Below are 21,956 nucleotides of genomic sequence, written 5' to 3'. Positions count from 1 at the left end.
GACACAGCAAATTACATCTTTCAATAGTATGATAAACTACATATAGAAAGTCTTAAAAGTGATATTTTAGAGTACTGTAAGAAGTGACTCTAGTAAACTTATTTTTAATAATTTCTCTATATTTTCATTATTAGTAATTTATGATACTTGGAACAACTCAAGATCCTTCATGTAGCTCTTAAAGCCCATTATGATTTATTTCCATATAATTCTCTGGCTTTGTTTCTTACCCACATTACCCTATCTCACTCTCAACCACCCCTACTTCCCATGTTGATAAGAAAAGTCCTTTGAGAATAATTTCAGATTTTATTTCTAGGTGTTACCCTGAACTTCACATTCTCTTTGTCCAAGTTAGGTGTAGCTGCTGATTGTCTAGGCCCCACCCCTTGCATAACACCAATGATTATGCTAGCTTATGTCTCCAGATGGAGAACCAGGAACATGTTATATACCTGCACATGTGTAATCTGTTATGGTGTGGTCATGGGAATGAAATACTTAGGTGTAGAGATACTATAAGCATGCAATTAAAGACCACTGATGGAGACTGGATTCCAAATCAGTGCTTATTGAATGAATGAATGATTATATTTGATTAATAGTTTTCATTTGATACAAATGCTAAAAATTCACACAGTAATTTTCTACTTTGAAAATGTGGATGGATGAATATTTCAGGGAAGCATCCTTTTCATAGTTATCATTTTTTCTGTTTGAAAATGTTTCAATTTGAATTAATAATAGAACTTTTATATGAATAAAACACTAAAAATAATGTCCTATTTGAGTTTCTTTTCAAAATTGATAAATTTACAACTCAGTGTTCAACATTATTAAAACAGGATTAGAATATTGAAAATATGTGATTTTACATAAATTATTCAGTATGTTCCTATAATATCATATTTAAGATATAACAAAGAAGTCTAATATTTAATTGTGTTAGATTTTGAGTCCTATTTTCTTAAGAAAGGCAGATTATTTTAGGCAAATCATGATAAATTAAGATCTTATAATTTTTCACACATTGAAACATGTTGAGAGATAATTGACAATGTATGCTAATGTAATCAAATCCTGGTTCATTTATTTCAGAAATGCTAACACTGAAAGGAAACAGAAAGTCTGGGTTAATAAAGACTCAGAAATAGAAATAAACCAGATTGAATTTCACCATCTTTTGGAGAGGTAAATATTCATATCCTAAATACAAAGGTATTTTTATTTGTATGCCTGAATGATTATATATAATGGATAATACATAATATATTTGACATAAGAAAAAGCTGTTAATATGATTCTAGTGATTGTAATCCATGATATATGTAAATTTTATGACTTTATGAGACCAATGCTAATTAAACATTTTCTGCCAAAATTCAATGTTTAGCAAGTTCCCTCTAGCTTTCTCAACTATTAATTCTGTAAATATAAGTGAATATCATTTAAAAATGCATTTCATTATTGCACAGTACCTTCCTTGGGTTTGTATTTGGTTGATTGTGGATGGTCAAGACACAGCTCTTTCTTGTCCAGATGCCCTGTTCTCTCATGAATGTCTGGGTGGTGTTGACATAAAGCCCCGTGGTGAACCAGCTCCTGCTGACACTCCTGTTCTCCGGGGCTCACAGTAGAATTAAGCAGTCCGTGTGGTTGCCAGTCCCAACACTGGGGATGAGAATCAGAGAACCTCATCTCTGGGGCTTTGCCTCCAGATAGCCCAAGTCCTAACTGCCTGCTGCATGCCTTGGCCATACTTTTTAGGTATAATATCTGATTATTCTATGGCGATGCCCCTGGGCATAGTGGCTTCCACTTTTAATTCCAGTTACTTTGGGAGGTGGAGATCAGAAGGACCATAATTCCAGGCCAGCCTAGGCAAAAATGTGAGGTCCTATCACAAAAACAACGAAATGCAAAAAGGACTTGAGTATGGTTCAAGCAGTAGAGAGCTTGCCTAGCAAGCACAACACCCAGAGTTCCCATATCAATGCTGACAAAAAGGAAAGGCAAAGGAAACATCTTCACGTAACTGACTCTTGCTGGTGGGCTAAAATCACCTCTAACTCACTCAGTATAAACAGCACACTGTAACATCAAATACATTTGGCAAGCAACTTTCACTTTCTTCTTCCGTAGGCTGGGCCATCACAACAGGACTGGTTAGGAAGTGCACGCTCTTCAGTAGCTCTACTAATCCACATTCTGCTTTATTACCTCTGACCCAGACTGGCCATAGAGGGTTCAGCCTCTGCTATCTCCAGCCCCTTTGTCAGCTCTCTAAAAGGCAGATCTAATAACCCACCACACATCTACTCTGATGTCTTCAGTAGCCTCCCGTTCTTCAGAAGCTAGAAGCCAGGTTCATTAGTCTGAAATCCCAAGTGCTTTCAAATTGGTCCTCTTTCTCTGCTCCATCTGGGTCTTCTGTTCTCCATATATTCATCTCTAGAACTTCTTGATGAATCCCCTGCATCTTTTAAGACCCAATCCAATGGTCACTTTCTTAAATAAGGTTTTCTGAGGAAAAAATAATTGTTTTCTCTGTTCTTAAAGCACATTGGCCAGGTGCCAATGCCAACATGGTACTATGAGTTACTCTGTGGCCTGTCTTTACTACTGATTAGATGGGTGGCTCTGATGGGAAGAGAGAAACTGTCTTTTGCCTCAGTATCCACAGAGCTTGTTTGGGAAAAATCAATGTTCAGAGTTTAACTAGATAATCATATCTCAAAAGGTGTTAAGTGGCTAGAGAGAACCCCTTTTGGTGGAGAGAGATGAAGAGCTACCTGGTGACTGATGTGATTTTAGTGGGGGAAAACATTTGGGTGTGAATCAAGAGGTAGAGCACCTGTCTAGCATGTGTGAAATCCTGAGCTTGAACCGGCGGTACTACCAACAAAATAAAACAAAATACAAACACAAAGCTTCAACAGAAAAAGCCAAGGAAGGGGCCTCAGATAGAAAAAAGGACAGGAACCAAAGGCACAGAAATAGAAAGATGTGGGTTCTTGGAGAATGAAAAGTCAATCACAGTGTCTGTCTGTCTCCTGGGCATCTTGGCACAGTGATAAGCAGTTTTTAACACTAGCCTTGAATCCTCACTCATAGCAACCTGGGAGGTAAGAAATGTAGGCTTAGAGAGGCCGAATGATTTCGAGTATCAGGACTCAGAGAGTCCCTCAATACCAGACTGATACTGATACTCAAAACAATCTGATGGCTCTTCACTGACTCACAGCCCTGCAAAAAAAAAAAAAAGTTAATGAACCGGGGTTTAATTTCTTTTATTTTTCTCTCCACTACTAGAAAGTTCCTTTATGCAAGGACAGTTTTTGTGTCTCTTACTACAGGTGCACTGAAACTTTAAATTTGCCTTCTGCAGCAAGGAGATTGTTTAATGAAAAGGGGAAGGAAATCTTTGCCCTGAAGGAGCTGCAAAGAGATGAACTGGTAATCATGTAAATTTCATGTTAATATATGAGTACAACCCAAGGGAAAAAACAGACTTCAGATGCTTCTTCTTCTTCTTTTCTCTCAGAATTAGCAAAACTCAGCACCCATCCAAAAGCAACATTAAGATCTAGTGTTGCTGAGACCTCCTGGGCCTCAGGCCTGCCCACTTCAGAGGGAAGTATACTTGTATACTTCACACTTTACAGACAGTTTACTCATGTAATTTACATTATGACCCATTAAGATAGATGATTTCTTCTCCACTCTAGAAAAAAAAGCAACAACTGCACAAGTATTCACCGCTTGTGATTTCTGCCTCTGAAGAATTATTCTCTAATCTTAAAAAAAAATCTTATTCAGTAAAGCATGGTCCTTTTCTGTTTTTAAGGTCTACACAATATAGTTGCTTTAAGGTTTTTGTTTTTTTTTTTTTTACTAAATAACAATTCCACTTTTTTCAGGAAAAATTGAATTTAACTTCCCATATACTCTCTCTCTTTTTTTTGTCTGTTTGTTTGAGACAAGGCCTCACCAGGCTGGCCTTGAAGTTTCAATCCTCCTGCCTCATCCTCATTTGGTCTGGGATCACAAATGTGCATTCCCATGCTTGACTTTCAAATACTATTTGGGTGGCTAAAGAAAGTTGGGAGATGGAAGGACTTTAGAAGCCCACTCTTTTCTCTAATTTAGGGAATTTGGGGCATCAGCTTGGAGAGAAATCACCTTCCTTGACTGAGGATGTCATTCCTTGAATAGAGAATAAAACTCATATCAGATGATCAGAACTCAGGCTTTGAGTATAAGATCACTTGAGAGTCTTAAATCCAGGTCTCAGTGATCAATATCAGAGGCATCATGCAGGTGGAGATGTGTTTGGAAGTTGATAGACTTATTTATTGTTGGTCCTATGTTATCACTTCTAAGTCATTTGTCCTGAACCTTTTCAGTATGTGCTACCATGATCATTCACTGTGATCAATTTAAGGCAAACTGTATTAATACAGACAATAACAACAGAAACTTAATCTAAAGGTAAATACAGATGTCAGGCTCTGGGATGATGGAAATATGGTTGTGAATTAAAATGGGGTTGCGTTAATTCTGAATTTGATAGAAGTTAGCCTGTCACCTTCAGAACAACCAGCTCGAAGTCTGAAAGGTGAACATTTGCATGATTTGGTATGTCCATTAAGGAACAAGAATCCTGCTGTTCAAGAAGAGGAAATAATAAAGCAAGTTATAACAACAAGTGCATGATGATCAGAAAAGCAGGGCTGGGTTTCTTTCTGTATTTCTCACCTTTAAAGAGATAGTACTCACTTAAAAATATTTAAGAAATATGGATTCGAGAATTGAAGAGGGAAAAAAATTTCATCCATAATCACATCCTCCAGAAACACCCACATTAATATTTTTGTATTTATACTGCAAATACATGTATGCCAGGGGGTTATACATTTTTTTTTGGTAAAGAGTAAATATCTTATGTTTGTGAGCCATATCATCTCTATTGAAACACCAGTTCTATTATGGGGGCATGAAAGCAGCCATGGACCACATGCAATTGAATGGACATAGCTATGTGCCAATAAAACTTTATAAAAAAAAACAAGCAACAGCCCAAAGTTGGCTGATAGTCACAGTTTGCTAACCCTTGATTACACCTGCATTTCAATCCTTCCTTCTTTCCTTCCCTCCCCCTCTTTCCTTGAAACTTGTTTTTTAAAACGTTTTGTTTTTAATGCTATTTTAAAAATCTACAAATGATTGTGCAATTTATGTGCACAGAACGCCTTGATCAGATCACCTGTTACATTATTCCCTTCCTCATCCTTACTCTCCCCCATCTATACCAATTCCATCACATATACCACTTCTTTTATTTCTCCTGGGCATTAAGTACTTTGAAAGTATTTATCCACCATTCACTTTTCTATTTTTCCACCACTCTCACTAACCACAGTGTCACAAACTTGCTTTACTAGTTCTTCTTGAAGAGCAGGTCTCTTGTTCACTAATGGACATACCAAATCATGCAACTATCCACCTTTCAGACTTCATGCTGCTTGCTCAGAAGGTGACAGGCTAACTTCTAGCAAATATAGGATTACCCTGGCCCCATTTTAATTCACAACCATACGTCCATCATCCCAGTTTTTTACATCTGTACATTTCAGGTTCTTGATGAATTTTACATCCACTGGAGTTGCAGACAAGAATATGAACTTCTTTTAACTCAGAACAAAATCCTTGAAACCCATCATATTTGATGCCTTTGTCGATACTTATTTCCTTTTTCTTACTGAGAGGTATTCCATGGTACCGCAGGTACTTTGATTATTGTGATGATCTCCAGCTTTGGCTGTTACAAATAACATTGCTGTGATCTGTTGTATCCAGGATCAGAGACTCCTCTCTCCCATAGGTATACGTCTCCTGTGGAGAACAATGGATCAATCCTGACCTCTCCATTGCCCAGCAAAAGAAGCAAATCTTCCTCAGGAATTTAGCATCTGACATTTCCAAAATTCAAGCCTTCTGCTCTTCGCGCAAGGTAGAAGGTGAGCACTGAAATTACTTTTCTGTAATATAGCAGCTAAATGTAAACACTTGTCTCCGGAGAAAGGAAAGGATAGCGCTATCGATTTCCTTAGGCTCCCTTGGACTCTGGGGGCTGAAATCACTCCCTGGTCATCTCTGTAGTCTTTAGACAGGCACCTCTCTGTGCCTGGTAAGCTCTTCTAAAAAGTTCCCCAGCAAGTTTCTCCATAAATCTTCAGAAACCAGATCCAGGGTTATGTGACCGTGCCTCAGGAAGCAACTGTGTCATTGTGTTTGGAACAAGGTGCCCATTCCCTTGAGCAACTGAGATACTCACAGTGATACCAGTATGGAGAAGGAGGATTACCTGTGTTTGTTCTTCTGTTTTTTTTTCTTCTTCCTCAAACGCCCCCCGGACCAGACATAGAGACTTTTCTCTAAGTTACTAGGGATGGCAGAGCCAAAGCGTTTTGGAAGAATCACAAATCACGACTGTATCATATTGTCTCGTTGTGGTGTGATGTTTGTTTAAAAAAAACACACACAAAAAAACTTTCTTTAGACTTTTGCTTTCCTCTCGTGGTTTCTCTCATTTCCATGTGCTCCTTTCCTTCATTTAGACTGAGGAAAAATAAAAAATTTAAATTAAACAGTACCCCATTCCATCTGGTGAACACTCTACAGTAAAGTTTTACATATGCCTTTCAAGACATGGAGACTTTCATTGATGAGTTTGAATCTCAGAGAATGATCTAGAGACATACATGTAAATAATGTAACAATTTGAGTAGTTGGAAGATGGAATAATTAACTTATCTTTGGAAAGACCTATTTTTAGTACTTTTGACTAAGAATATCTGAGAGAAAAGACTCTACAGGCATTGAATTAAGTGAAATCCAACTTCTTACTTTAAAGAGTAAACCAACAAATAGATCAAATGGCTGGAAATAGTTTGTGCTTGTGTTTAGCATATGTTTTTAAATTCCCAGGGTTCCACCATCAAACTAATAATATGTCCTTGCAATTTGTGTATTTCGGTTCAGCTCTTGTTTTAGAAGTCCAAAGTGACATTGTGTCTGGAAGCAAGCTTGCTGCGCATAAACTTAGAGCAACTTTTGGAGAAGAGAAGCAACTTGAACAACCAGAGGGAAAACAAATGCAAAATGATGTTTTAACAGCAGAACATGCTTCCGGTGAAATTCTGTAAGTAATCAGCCTAACCAGAAAAGCTTCCAGGCTCCTTTGTGAAGTCAGCTCATTCTGAGCCTGATAACAGTCTAGAGCCCATGCAGGAAACTCGTGCCCTGTTTCTGAAAAGGATGTCAGGAGCAGAACAGAATTTAATTAGTTTCTGACAAATGGACACACTTGAAGCTTCAACCATCACAGTGATCGATCTGCTTTCAGTAACTTTTTAAGTTATTTTTTTACATCACAAATTATTTATGTTTTAAATTTAATTTTATTGTAAGGGTGTCAGAGGAATGACAGTTACACAAGTAAGGTAATGAGTACATTTTTTTTGTCGAACATTGTTACCTCCTCCTTTGTTTTTCCCTCCTTCCCTCCCCCTGTACTCTTCTCCCTGCCTAAGTTATAAAGTTCATTTCCAACATGGTGTCAGGTGAGTATCACTGTTGCATTGGTTCACTTTGTCTTTTGTTTCACCATTGTTATTCCTTTCCCTTCCCCAATGTATATAGAAGACACAGGGTGCCGAAATAAAAAAAAAAACAAAAACAGTAACAGTAGGGGATAAACCAAAGGAAAGAAAAAGAAAGAAAAAAGAAATAACTTTACACTGTACATTAAAAGCAAAACAAAGAAACAAAAACCTCTCTTTATTCCGTTATCTTAGAGCTCATTTCGATTAGCATCATTTTGTATGGGCATATGTACACAGTTACATTTTTATTATTATTTTTAAAGAAACTAGAATCTTCCCTTAGTAAACATTGACCTTGGGAACCATTCAGCTTCTCTCCTAACAAATGTCCAAGGTAGATGCATATTAATGCATACTTATCATTCTGACTCATTGAAATCCTTTTCTGATTCATCTCTGTATCTATAATTTCCTCCTCCCAAGTCACCTCTAAGCTCCATCAGTGGAAAGTTATCTTTATAATACACAACCTTTTTTTCTGTAGACTCTGTCTCTGGATAGGTCTGCACAAGTTAGGCAAGTGCTCTTATCACTGAGTCACATCCCCTGTATTTATAAAGTTTTCTATGTCTATCTTTTGCAGACAGACAAAAGAGTCCGGTATTCTAGTCCCACATCATTGTCTTTCATTGGCTCTCATTTGCACCTCTTGTCCACTTCCCCTTCATACTTTGCTTCCTGAATCATGAACTCCAGTGTCTAGCTTAGCAATAAGCTATTGCCTGAAGGTGGGATATTCCATTTATGTTCTCTTACAAGGCTCTGAGCCTCATTCTATTTTTTTCAACTCAAAATAATTTTATTTTCTTCATATACTTAAAATAATTTTACTTTCTTCATATACTTCATCAAATCAATGGACTCTTCACTGAAATCAACTTGAGCAAACATTATACTGAGCCATGCTCCTTCAGTCCCTGATCCTCTTACCCCATCTACCATGCTGCTTAAGAACTATGTCACAGGTGCTCTGTGCGTGGTGGTAGTGGTGGGGGGAAGGGATGGTAGGGGAAAAACAAAGGAGGAGGCAACAATGCTGGATAAGAAACGTACTCATTACCTTGCTCATGTAACTGTAACCCCTTTGTACTGTATTTTCACAAGAAAAAACTTAATTAAAAAAAGAATAGACTAACTGGCTCTAAGTAAGTAGAGGGATAAGTGAGTGTATTTCCAAAGTATACAAAGAAAAATACCAGGTCAGTTACATTGCAATAACTGCAAGAATTTAGTATTGTTACAAACTTACAAAAAATACCTTCTCATGTCTGTACTTCTAGCTGTTCAGGAGGCTGAGATCTGAGGACTGCAGTTTGAAATCAGCTTATGTAAAAAAAATCCATGTCATTCTAATCTCCAGCTAACAACAACAGCAACAAAAAACAATAGAGTGGAAGTGGTAGAGTACCAGCTTTGAGTGGACCAAGCTTGGGAACAGTATCCAAGCCCTGAGTTTAAGCCCTAGTACTGGTATACACCACACACACACACACACACACACACACACACACACACACACACACACACTATCTTCAGTTATAAGATTATTAACTTTTATTTTAGAAAACACACTTCCTAGCTTTGGTGAGTGGTTCATTGATCCTGTCTTGACACCACCAATGGCACCTGAGGGCATTTTTTTCAAGGAATAATTCTTTGTCATAACTCCTACAATAGTTAGGGAATTAGCCACGAATTTTCCTAATATCCCTTTTTGTTCTGTGAGGTATATCATCTGGCCCTTGACTTATTAGTCTGCATATAGACAAAAAATACAGAAAAATAAGAAAAAAGGAAACATTTTTTATACCTTTTCCTAAGCATTCCTGGCCAGCTCTCTCACTCCATCTTCTTCTAGAATGTTTCCAGTAACAAGGAGATCATTACTCCAAAGGGCATCTAACTCTAATACTTAAGTAGTTAATGAGAGAGAACATCTCCACCCCAAGGTTTATCTGTTTCACTGCCTTGTGCTCTAGTCATCTTCTGCTTGATAGCTCCCACATCCTTATTATCAGTATACCAGGGGCTCTTCCCTCAGGCTCACTTTTAATAGTGCCATGAATGATTTCAGTGGGCATCATATATTAGAAAGTCACTCAGATTGCCCCAGAATTCCCTAAACAGGTTTGGAAGATTTTGCATATTGAGGATTGGGATGATTTAAGGAGGAATGTCTATAACATAATCAGGAAGAACTTAAATCTAGAGGGATGATTTTAACTACTACGTACCTATGTAAAGATGCTTGGTATAAATCCCTAAGAAGCACAATGGGGAAAAGTGAATGCTCGGAAAGCATTGATTTTTTGCTCTATGTAAAGACCTTTCAGATCACAGGGGAACTTGGGGGAAATTTTTGCTTTTCCTTGCCAATTTGTAGGGTAGGCCTGACCCACCTCTTAGGGTCTTGTCCAGTACCACCTACCCCTGCATACTCACACCACATACCCTTCACACTAATGTCTTATTGTTCTTCAGTTGGCCAAAAGTCCAAATGATTCAGAGCCCTTCCATTTGTTCTTTACTCTGTTCTTGCTGTGGATTCTCACATAGCTGGCTGCTTCCCTTTGACCAAATTTCAATTTGCATATGCACTCATAGAGACTTTTCTGACTCCATTACTAAAATAGACCATGTCTCATTCCAGTGAATTTCTATTGTAATATTTTGCTTTATTGAGCATATAGCACTTACTTGATTATTTATGGATTTGTCTGTTTTCTCTCTCTTCCCATTAGAACATTTGAAATCCAAAGCACTTATTTTATTCATTACTCTATGCTAACACATATAAGTCTGTGCCTGACATATAATAATGGCCCAATAAATAATGTTAAAGGAATGAATAGCTTTCAGATGGATGATGATTTCCATGAGCAAATTAATTAATGAATAAATCAAGGTGGATTGCTAAAAGTGTTCTGAAATTGACTTAATGAGAGTTCACTTGACAGGGAGCTTAGGAGCTGATAGATAAGTTCTAAGTAAGAAAAGGGAAATCCTGGATATAAGGGAAAGAGCTTGTCTACATCTTGCCAACTTCAAAACCAAGATGACACTTTTTTTCTTTTCCTCTAAGAAATAGTTGGTGGGAAAGTTGTGTTTCTCATTTAGGACACAAGGTGGCAGTCTTGCTTTTCAACTGTTAGGGAGATTCTTGCTCTTTCTGCAAGAGCAGAAAAAGTGGTTACTTTGTTTCATAGCCACATGCAACACTGCTATTAATGTTACGGATGTGTACAATCATCTCTGCTAATGCAGGACTTGTCCTTGAAGATTTTCATAATTTGATATTGCTTGCAGTTGCATAAAAAGATCACTAGACCTTGAGGATCACAGTCTGTCCCAGAGAGCTTTATTTACAAGTATGCATGTTTAGAGTGCTGAAATACTCTTGCTGCTTTGCTTATGCATGTATCTCATTTTTCATATTATGTCAAGGTATCACTCAAAGCAAATGTGCTCTAAACAATGGTCTATAACTTAATGTACATGGATCCATATGGTGTTTACTGCTCTGGGTCATCTTTGTTGTAAAAAGAAGCCAGAAGTCTGGCTCAATTATTCCACTTGCGACTATTTGTTGTGATGCTGTAGTATATTGTTGTCTCTTAAAATCTGGCAGGTATGTGAAGATGCTATTTGAGTCTCTAGATTCCTGTACTGAGGGGGAAAGGTTAATTTTATTTAATATCAAGTAAGCTTTATGGAACCTAGTCATTTTGGCTACATTTTCCAGATAGAAATATGACCTACTTATGAGGTAGTAGGAGGAGTCTTTACATGTTTACGATGGCTTCTCAAGTGATCTTAATCTTTATCACTTTTGAAATGTAATACATAGCCTCATTTTTCTAAATCATAATAACAAACATGAATGCCATATTTTATATGCCTGAGGGATTTTATTTGTAGCTTTCTAAGTAAGAGATTTAAATTATGTAATAGACAGATGTGGATTTCTAAAGTTAGGCATTCCTTTGGAAATACAGTTTATAGATCCACCGGCATCCTATGAGCTCTGATCAGATTGTTTCACAGAAAATGTGCTTAGACTTGTGTTTGCATCTGGCTTGATAGAGATTCACATGCCAGAGCTCATCTCCGAATGGCAGCACTTCACCCGCTGCTCAGGTATGCCTGGCAGGGCACTTCCTGCGGCTCTCAGGAGGACCACATTCTTCCGAAGAAAGTGGAAGAAAAGCCCTTCGAAAAACTAAAACCACAAAAGGGAGACAGGTAAAAAAGTTGCAAAAGATTCTTTCTTAGGCGTTTTCACTACTGTTGGCTACTATTGACACACAGGTGCACATTTTTGTCTTATGTTTTCATTAAACATATTTGTAAATATTGGTGAGAAGGTTCTCTTCCCTTTAGCGAGCTCATTTTGTGCAGTGTAGTATAATTTCTTGCTTTCTTGTTAGTCTTCAAATTTTTAAAATTCATTTTTAAGTAGCTGCACAAAAGAGGGGTCATTTAGCAAAGCAGTTTATGAATGCAATACATCCTGATCCATGTCACCACCTTCAACATTCTCACTCAACCCCTATCCATTCATTCCTTCACTCTTCTAAAGTTTGCAGGATATACATTGAATTCTTGAATGCATTCACCCACCTCTTCTCCTCTTCATCTTTCTACCTCTTTCCCCTGGACCCTACGCCCAATCCTTTTACTACTTCCACATTTGCCTTAGTAGGAGAACTTAGAATAAAGCTGACATATTTGTTGAATAACTATATGAATGAAATTATAAACAAGCATGTGCTATACTTTAATGATCTTAAGAAAATACTGAGGGGCTGGGAAGTTGGCTCAGTGGTAGAGCACTTGCCTTGCATGCATGAGGCCCTGGGTTTGATTCCTCAGCACCATGTAAGCAAAAAGAAAAAAGCTGGAAGTGGTGCTGTGGCTCAAGTGATAGAGCGCTAGCCTTGAGCTGAAGAGCTGAGGGACAGCACCCAGGCCCAGAGTTCAGGCCTCACAACCGAACCAAAAAAAAATATTGAAATACAATTCTTCTTTTTCTAATTTTATTATTTTCTAGCCAACATTCAGGGGAATGAGAGAAATCTAGACAGTACTGCATAGTATTAAGCATTAGTTCATAGTGTTAGTCATTTGCTTAATAGTGTAGTGGTTTCTGAATTATGTTAAGCCAGCTTAGCATTTTTAGCAGCTAGCATTAGACCATGCACATAGTAGGGGCTGAATAGAGTTCTATAGATTAATTTAATTGGCAAGGTATTGTGGTATTTAACATAATTAGTAACTTCGCTTAATGCATTAAGATCATTAAGAGAACTTACTAGCCTTTTAGCTTGACTTTACTTTGTGTTATGATACTTCATGATTTGTTAGGAGACCGTGGTATCCTATTTACTAGGTATATTGTAGAAAGCAAATAGAAAAAAATCATAGTTTGAGTTCAACCCCTTTATTTCTCTTTTTACTTTTTATGCCCTTGTTTTTTTGAATTTCATTTTTTCTTTAAATGCTTCCTCTTCTGGACTTTTAAATTCTGATGAATTTTGTAAATGTTTCCTTAAACACCTTTGTTTCTGTTACAAAATAAATCCATACTTCTGAGCTTTACATCAACTATTAGATGTTAACAGCCTTGCTATTGTTCCAATACTGGGAGAATTTACCATCCCAGTGCCCCTAGTGTGCATGCCATTTTTTTCTTCCACTAACAGACTTTTCTTTGTCTCAGCAATTCCCCAAAGTATAGTAAATTGATGAAGGCCTACCGTCAACAGTTTGAATATAGAGATGGACAAATTATAAGCCATGCTCTGTCTCGGTTGGTCGTGGGAGTACAGGGTCCTGACCTCCGTTCAGGCATGGAAGTGGTTTTGATGGCGAAGAAATCGGATGATAATCGTCAACGCTGGATACACAAGGAAGACAGCAGGTAAACCCACTGCATTTGAAGGTTAATATGTCAAAACTTGAATAAGAGCCTAACAGTTCCTTTTCAAGAAGAGAGATAATTGAGGCTTTGTATTTTTCTGTCTGATTTAACTAGAGAGAAAGAAAAAGAGAGAGATGGAAAGATTCTACATACAATCACTCTTCTAATAATCTGCCATTGGTACAGAAATTTACTTGGCCATTAGATACAAGATTACATGCTCCCCTAATACAGCTTTCTGATTTGAAACAATAAATTTAAAACACTTCCAATTAAAAAATTTCCCCATAAACTCAATCCCTGTTAGTCCTTCCCCTCCCCAGGTCTTCGCTACTTCCTTAGCTTTCATAAAAATAACCAACTGACATGACTTCTAATCACATGGTAAAAACCAATTCTTTGGGAAATACATCAACTTAAGTGAATGTCTCTCACCCTGGATACAGTTTTAAACCATCTGCTGTCAATTTTTTAAACCCCTCTGCTGTACAGAGGGGTTACAGTTACATAAGTAAGGTAATAAGTACATTTTTTGTCAATCTTGTTACCCCTTCCCTCATTTTCCCCTACTTCCCCTCCCTTCCAACCCCCCCCCACGAGTTCTACAAATCATTTCCAACATATTGTCTTGTGTATGTCGCAGTTGCATTGGTTCCCCCTGTGTCCTTTGTCTCATTCAAAGACAGTCAAGAGAGATCTAAAACAGTCTAGCTAGCTGATGATATTATGAAAGTATGGATTTTGTTGGATATAATAATGGCTTAAGGATTCTGTTTTTCTTAAAAAAGAAGAAAGAAATAAAATTCCTGGTTAGCTGAGTAACATTGTACTATTCAGATAAAATCGAAAGGTGTTTTAGACTTGTTTGTGCATTTGTGCACAATTCTTCTTTCTGAGAAAGAGCTGTGATTTTCATTGCATGTTCTATAGCTCCATGTCCAAGGCCTGTGGATCTCTGCATTGAGAGAGACTGCATGGGCATTAGCAGGCCGTGGGCTCAGTGTGGGCAGGAGAGGGCTAGCTTTACCCTGTTCTTTTTCCTTGCCGCATGGATGGCGAGGAACACTTACTGGTCTTGTCTCAGGGAAGTTGGAGAACAGAATGTCCCAACAGAGCTGGTGAATGTATTCCTTTGCTCCATAACCTGGGGCTCTTTGCCCTGAGGAACTAGTAGAACAGCAGGCTTTTTTCTTTGCTTCCTGTGAATGGCTGGTTTTGGAAGGGACTGGAATTCAATTCATCTGCAGGAGCTTATAGAAAGTAGTGTTTTAGGAGCTGGTGGTTGTTGGGCAAGCAGGAAGCAACTTCTGACAAGTATGGGCATGCTACCATGCAAAGGGAATGGTGGTACTGGTTCAGCAACAGGCCAGGAGTTCATGGTGTCCATGTCATAGGGCAGTGCGCCGGGACTGCCAGGCAGTGGGGGACTGTGAGAGGCCCTGAGGCTGCACATCTGGCACCTGGTTGGAGCAGGGCTTCACTAGATGTGTTCATTCCTAACTGTGGATCTCATGCAGAAGTCAGAAAGGGCAGGAGAGCCCTGGCTTGCCATATTCTTCCAGCACTCTATGTTGAGAAAGCTTCACATGAGGGTCGTGTAAGAGTCATATATCCACATGGTAGAATTTGTCCGTAGCAGAGAGGCAGCCCGCTGGGAAGCAGCACAGAAGGAGGTTAAATCTGGTTCTGCTAGTTTGTAATGGAGTGAATCCTGTTTTCTCAAGGACCTTTCACCTGGTGAGTAACCCAGATCTGGTGCTGGCGGTCTCTATGATCAAGGCTCCGAATGAAGCCAGCGGCTATCCAGTTATTATTCAGGTAAGATGTGTATTGCAAGTGAGTAATCATAGCCCTTTAATGAAAGTGAAAGAGAGCTCCATGCCTCCTTGTTGTGGAGCCAAAAAATAGCTGTCATAGAATGCTATCTTGAATGTCATTGTTAAAATATTTATAACAGGCTGCCTAGATTTCAAATGGAGCATGTTGCTGTATCTCTCAATTTAGTTGAATCCAACAGATGGTGATTGTAGGCTTGCTTCAAGTTCAGCTTTGTGTTAGTTACTGAAATCAAAACCAATGTACGTAGGAGGAATTGTCCAGGCAGAATTCATGGGTTTACAGTCTTAGTGGTGGATGCAGTCAAGTGACTGCTCTTAGAGGCACCTAAATTTGATCATGGAAAACATCAGGACGCCTCCTTCCCCATACCTGGAAACTGAAGGGGGGAGATAATCTGATGAAGAAGGTCTATATTTTTGGAGGACATGAGTCCACATTGCTAATTCTACAAAGCAACTCACTTGCAGCATACTTTTAATAGGTTTTACAAGTGCTTATAGTCACAAATTTTTTTTTTTGAGAGACTCCAGAGAACTCTGGCTTTATTTAGTTTGGGGCAAAAACTTAGGAAACTCTTTTTCTTATTCATCTGGGATCCTCATATCTCAATCATGCATAAATAGACTTTTTTCTTTTCCAGCTTGGACATTAGAAACTTTAGGAGCATTTCTGCTCTACGTTTACTTTCTATGCCCTGCACAGCATTTTCTATCTTTTCGTTGAACAGAATAATTGTCTCCACATGGCATTTGTTTAATTTGTGTTTTTAATAGCATTGAAGCAACTTGTTTTGCAGCCCCTGAATCTGAAAGTGGGACATAGCAATCTGGACAAATACCAGAGCTTAATTAAATCTTCTGTCTTCACAATAAATAAGGGCTAAAAATGATGCTGAGAGACACAACATACATAACATTGCATTTTATTCTATCAGGTACCTCTTCAGCACAGACCACAATGAGATAAAATCACATACACATGCAAAAGTAATGCCTTAATCAGTTTTATAAAATGGCAATCAAGAATTCAATGTATATCCTACAAAATTAAGAAAAGTGAGGGAAGGGACGGGTTGGGAGGGATGGATGAGAATGTTGAAAGGAATGACATTGACCGAGGTGTGTTGAATTCATATACTACTTTGAAACTTGGAAACCCCTTTGTTCAACTACTGAATGAGGATTAAAATATTTAACATAAAATAAAATTGCAAAAATAAACAAGTAATATCTCAATCCATTTTTATACAATGTCTTTCCCTGAGGTTCTCATTTTGCAAGAACTAAATTTAACCTCAAGATTATTTGGATTACCTTTCACATTTTTCTTTTGTTAGTGTTTCATTTTGTTTTTTACTTATTGAAGCAATCAGTTTGTGAGAAAATAAAGTTGATATTAAAATAATAAAAATGATGCATGTTAATGTAATGCTGCCAGACCTTTATTTTCCTTGGAAATGCAGACTCTGCTTATAGACCTCTGAGGGAAGCTGATCCGTTTGTCTGATCCATTAGGTCAGTTCTTAGAACTCATTTATTTTCTTTTTTGCTTCTAATCGCTCACCTGGTAAAGTAGGTGCTATAAATTATAAAGTACCTTGAGGTGTCAGGATATATTTAGTTAGAATTTATGTATTGGCTAAAGGTCTGTTAAAACTATTTCTTTAGCCATACTTGAGACAACTTTTCTAATTAGAATAAATATCCTGTTCCTATTACAAATTTTAACTGAATATTCTTAGGAAAGAAAAATAACCTTGAATAACATCAGAGTAATTTAAATTAAAAATACAGAGTATGGAAATATTGTGGTAAAACCTCCCTTGTACAACTTACATGTAAACAAAAATTATTTTAATAATGAAAACATCAATGAAATACTATTTATTTAGCTTAGTAAACATTTAGGAAAACGTGCCATCCAGAAATATAAAAAAGTGGATAATTTCATACACAATTGGTGTAAGTATAAAGTAATATGTTCCTTTTAACCATTTGTTAGTGGTTCCTGCCTATAATCCTACATGAGATGAGAGGATCGAAGTTCAAATTCAGCCTGGGAAGAAAAATAAATCTTGGACTCATATTGCCAATTAACCAGCAAAAAGCTGGAACTGGAGTGTGAGGCCTGCCACTGTACTGGCAAAACAACAACAACAAAAAGATATTCTCTCTAGAAAGGATCCTGATGTAATATAGTCATTAGAAATGATTGTATTTTGATATTTTAGATATTTGTACTAAGAAATGATCATAGGCTAATATGGATATATTTGCACTATTATGTTTTATGTACTACAGGGAAATTTTAAGAAATAACTTGCATGCTGAATTATTAGCTATTAGTAAAATCACATATGTCTAAGATGAAATGATAGAAAATCTTTAGAAAAAGACATTTGCTAAGTGGAAAAAAAGTTGCCAACTTGCATCTATTTTGTGATTTTGCTTTTGCAAATCAACTGTGAATGTAAATGATGATATAATTGCCCAAATATCAATACTAGTCATTGCATAGTAGACTTATGAATAATTATTCATATTTTCTAAACTCATGAAAATTCTTGACTACTATGACTCTCATAAAATTACCTGTCTATTTCCTTACATATTTATCTCTTTTTGTTTCCAGAAATATAAGCCATATGAAAATGGAGCTGCCAATCAAAAGTGGCATTACAAGGAAAACATGAAAGCCTTTATGGCCTTCCAGAGCACTGCCCTGGATAAAGAAATCACATCAGCAAATTTTGCTGGCATATGCACATCATCTGTCATCAAAGAAAATATTGATCAACCAGTAAGTGATTTCCTCTTCCCAAAGATAAAAGAAAAAAATATAGGGTAATTTAATAAAGCAAGAAACATTTTTTCCTCAAAGGAAAACTTCTGTTCATACAAGTTGAACATTGTTCTTTCTTTGTTTCTTTTGGGACAAGGTGTTGCTATGTAGTCCAATGTGGCCTTAAACTTACCATCTTACTACCTCTGCCTTTTGGGTACAGGCATGTGTGACTATGCCCAGCTTCTGCACGGATTATTTTATGAAATCACATAGATGTTGTGATTCTAGTTAGGAAAGACTTAAGGAAAGCTCTGATCAATAAAATAAATTGATTAGTATTTAATGATTGTGAAATTATACTTCCATACATATTCCAAAATAGGGAGAGTAATACAATGAGTTTTCGTTTACCTATATACAAATTCAACTATTCCCAGACATGATATTGTTTTGCCTGAACATTAAGCTACTCTCTAAAAATTTTGAATGCGAACTATCATAACCTATATCATAGGTAACAAAATTAATAACTTTCTAGGTGTACACTATTCTATTCTTTTTTGTTGGTGGTGGTGGTCATGGGGCTTGAACTCGGCCTGGGCGCTGTCCCTCAGCTCTTCAGCTCAAGGCTAGCGCTCTACCACTTGAGCCACAGTGACACTTCTGGTTTCCTGGTGTTTATTGGAGAAGAGTTTCCTGCCCAGGCTGGCTTTGAACTGTGATCCTCAGATCTCAGCCTCCTGAGTAGCTAGGATTATAGGTGTGAGCTACCGACACCTAGCTGACTATTCTATTCTTAATCAAGTTTTCCATCTTGACCTAAAAATTCTTTTTATGGCTTGTTGGTTTGAATCAAGATTCAAGAAGTTACCCAGGTGACATCTGATTGTGTATTCTGGATCCCTTTTTTTTTTTTGTAGAATTTCCTAAATTTATTTATTTTCTTTCTCATTCCCATTCTTTGACTTGTTTCTCTATCCCCATAATTTTTGCAAATGGAAATTGAGCGCTAGAGTTGTAACTAAATTTTTGAGTAGCATTGTGGCTAGACCCTTCCTGGGTTTTCCTGTGTGTTTCATATGCAGCACTCTGCAAACAATGCCTAGGTTTTCCATTTTTAATGATATTAGTTGGTTCAGGTTACTTCAACCTCATCCCATATTAAAAAATTCATCAATAAGTTTTCTCCAAAGTCATAATTTCATTTAAAACGAGTCAATGTCATTTAACTGAGTTGTATTTCCCTTCACTTGTTAGTTGAACATTTAGTATAAGGAAAAACAGTACCTCATTAACTAGATGTCTGACTACCCCAAAATATAGTTTGTAGAGGAAAGTAGAATAAGTGTTCAAATGTTTAATTCTTTCCATCTGTTCCCATACCTATTGCAGTTTAACATACTAACTGAAAGTTTATTGACCTCTCTCTCTCTCTCTCTCTCTCTCTCTCTCTCTCTCTCTCTTTGTGGGCTAGCAGTATAGGCTGGGCTGATCTTACCTGGGCAATCCTGATGGTTTTGGCAAGGATCACAACTAATGTAACCCTGGTAGTTAATTGTTCGGTGGCTCTATGAGGACTAATCAAAGATGGCCTTCCTGACATACCCAGTGGCTGGCACATTGTTCACTGTGGACATTAGTTCTCCAACTTCTTAGTTTATCAAGGAAGCTACCTCAAGCTTGTTCATATTGTGGTTTTGAAGTTAATAGTGGTAGCTCATACTGAACAAACTGCAGAGTAAGTTCTTCTTACATTTGCTTGCCTGGCATTTGCTAGTGTTTGAGTCAAAGTAAGTCACATGACCTTGTCCATAGTCAAGGGAAAGAGATAAGGAGAAAAAGAAATCTTTACATCTTAGCATAGGAGCAGTAAAGTTACACTTCAAAATGGCACACAAGGGCTGGAGGCCTGGTCCAAATGGCAGAGTGTTTACCTGACAAGTGTGAAGCACTTAGTTCAAACTCCTGTACCATTAAAATATGTTTTTGGCCTGGTGCTGGTAACCCTAGCTACTTGGTGAGCTAAGAGCAGGATTTAAGAGCTGAAGAGCTCAAGGAAAGCCTGGCAGAAACACTTGATAGAGAATCTATCTCAAATATAACCAGGAAAAAGCAGGGCTGAGATACAGCTCAAATAGTAGAACATTAGCCTAACAAGTGCAGGGCCCTGAGTTCAAATCCCATTACTGTCTCCTCCCTTCATGGCATGCAAACAAGGTTGGAATGTTTTTATTGTGGGCATCTTTGGAAATAGTCTGCTACATTCTGTAATGGGCATATTTTCAGTTATAAATTGGTCCCAGTTTACTTATATGGTGTCCAGGGAGTTGTAGTTTTTCTTCTATTATTTTTACTTTTATTCATAGCATCATTCTGAACTCATGGGATTTTACATACACAATCAGTCAAAATGTTTCCTTTTTCTTGTCAGTTTCACACTGTCCCTCTTTGAGCCAGGAATACTTATTTGCCTGCTCTTGCATCTTTCTGACATGATTCCTTTATTTTGGGAGTCTCTTACTTACACTGTCGATTTCTTGCCCTAAATCTGGCCCTGCCAGATAACCTGATAGGTTATTGTCACTGACGTTAAAGTGTCGCTGCACTGTTTGGAAATACCTTCTTAAAACTACTATTATTAGGGAGTAAGAGATGCATTTATATTGTGGTTTCAAATTTGATGATGGACATGCATGGCTAATTATGTCATAGATGTACTATTGAAATGATATCATAATTCAGATGTTCCTATATAAGTGTCTTTGTTTCCCATGCTAGGGATATTACTATGTCTCTCCTGGTGAAAAGAGGAAAACAATGCTCTGCCTGGCTTGTGGAAGATGCATGAGAGCAGCGAAGGGTCTGAAACAGTTGCTTCCAGGAGTTCCATTCCTCTGTGCATCGGGCTCCAAAACGCAGAAGTCCTTATCTCCAGGGCCTTTCATGGTCATCAGTGCAGCAAAGGTATAGAATAGTCTTCGCCCAGCTAATGCATATTTGGCAACAGTAGGGAAACTTTTGGAAACTTAGATACATTCATTACCCATGCCTTCAGGATCATCTCCACTCAATTCGCCTACCTCAGATCCACCTTTACCATCCTTCTTGCATTGATTTCCTTTCTCCCATTGTAATCTAAAATACATAGTCTATTAATAGTTCGATCCACCCTTTGAAGTTAATTGGACATTTCTGCAGCTTCAATCTGCTGACACTTTCCACTGTTCTTGATGTGGCTTTGAGGAAGTAACTCTTTACTTACTGGGGCAGTTTTTCTGCTTATATCCACAGGGTCATCTCTGTTTTAGGTGTCTGGAGAGGTTCTGGAAGAACCCGATATGTTTTTGTTAATTTGCGGTGACTTTGGGTGTCTGAATTCACACTTCTATGCCTAATACTATTTAAGGCTCCGGGAGGAGAAGAATTAATCCATACCCTACCGCTTTCTCATGATCTTCATTCCAAATGGTCCCATTATTATTATTTTTTAATTGTGAGAAAGAACAGAGGAAACTTATATAGCCAAATAAAAGTGGATTCCTAAATGTGGGCAGCTTACCAGCCTGGTGTGCTGAGGACCTATTCCCAGATTGCCCTCCTCTTGGGCCTAATCTCATTCCATGTGGAGAGTGGAGCAGTAGCACACTGCTGTATGCATCAACTGAAACCATTACCCCAAAGGAGAAAGGGATCCATTCTTTGGGAAGCCTGAGGTCGAGAGCTGATTGGAGAGAATGTCCAGTGTT

At 37.7% G+C, this 21,956-nt stretch overlaps 1 protein-coding gene across 1 annotated transcript in view; it reads left to right on the top strand.

The window, feature by feature from the left end:
- Positions 1–21,956, top strand: part of Dcdc5 (doublecortin domain containing 5) — a 129,029-nt gene that overhangs the window by 89,457 nt on the left and 17,616 nt on the right. The window contains exons 4-11 of the mRNA XM_013019609.1: positions 3,357–3,456; positions 5,885–6,020; positions 7,045–7,204; positions 11,751–11,909; positions 13,387–13,587; positions 15,312–15,405; positions 18,058–18,225; positions 20,989–21,174. Of these exons, the coding sequence (XP_012875063.1) occupies positions 3,357–3,456; positions 5,885–6,020; positions 7,045–7,204; positions 11,751–11,909; positions 13,387–13,587; positions 15,312–15,405; positions 18,058–18,225; positions 20,989–21,174 (1,204 nt within the window). The remainder of the gene's footprint in view (positions 1–3,356; positions 3,457–5,884; positions 6,021–7,044; positions 7,205–11,750; positions 11,910–13,386; positions 13,588–15,311; positions 15,406–18,057; positions 18,226–20,988; positions 21,175–21,956) is intronic.

This window comes from Dipodomys ordii, unplaced genomic scaffold (assembly GCF_000151885.1).
Source record: "Dipodomys ordii isolate 6190 unplaced genomic scaffold, Dord_2.0 Scaffold46, whole genome shotgun sequence".
In the NCBI taxonomy this organism is placed as follows: Eukaryota; Metazoa; Chordata; class Mammalia; order Rodentia; family Heteromyidae; genus Dipodomys; species Dipodomys ordii.
The sequence above is the reverse complement of the archived record's forward strand: the minus strand, read 5'-3'. Positions and strand labels throughout refer to the sequence as shown.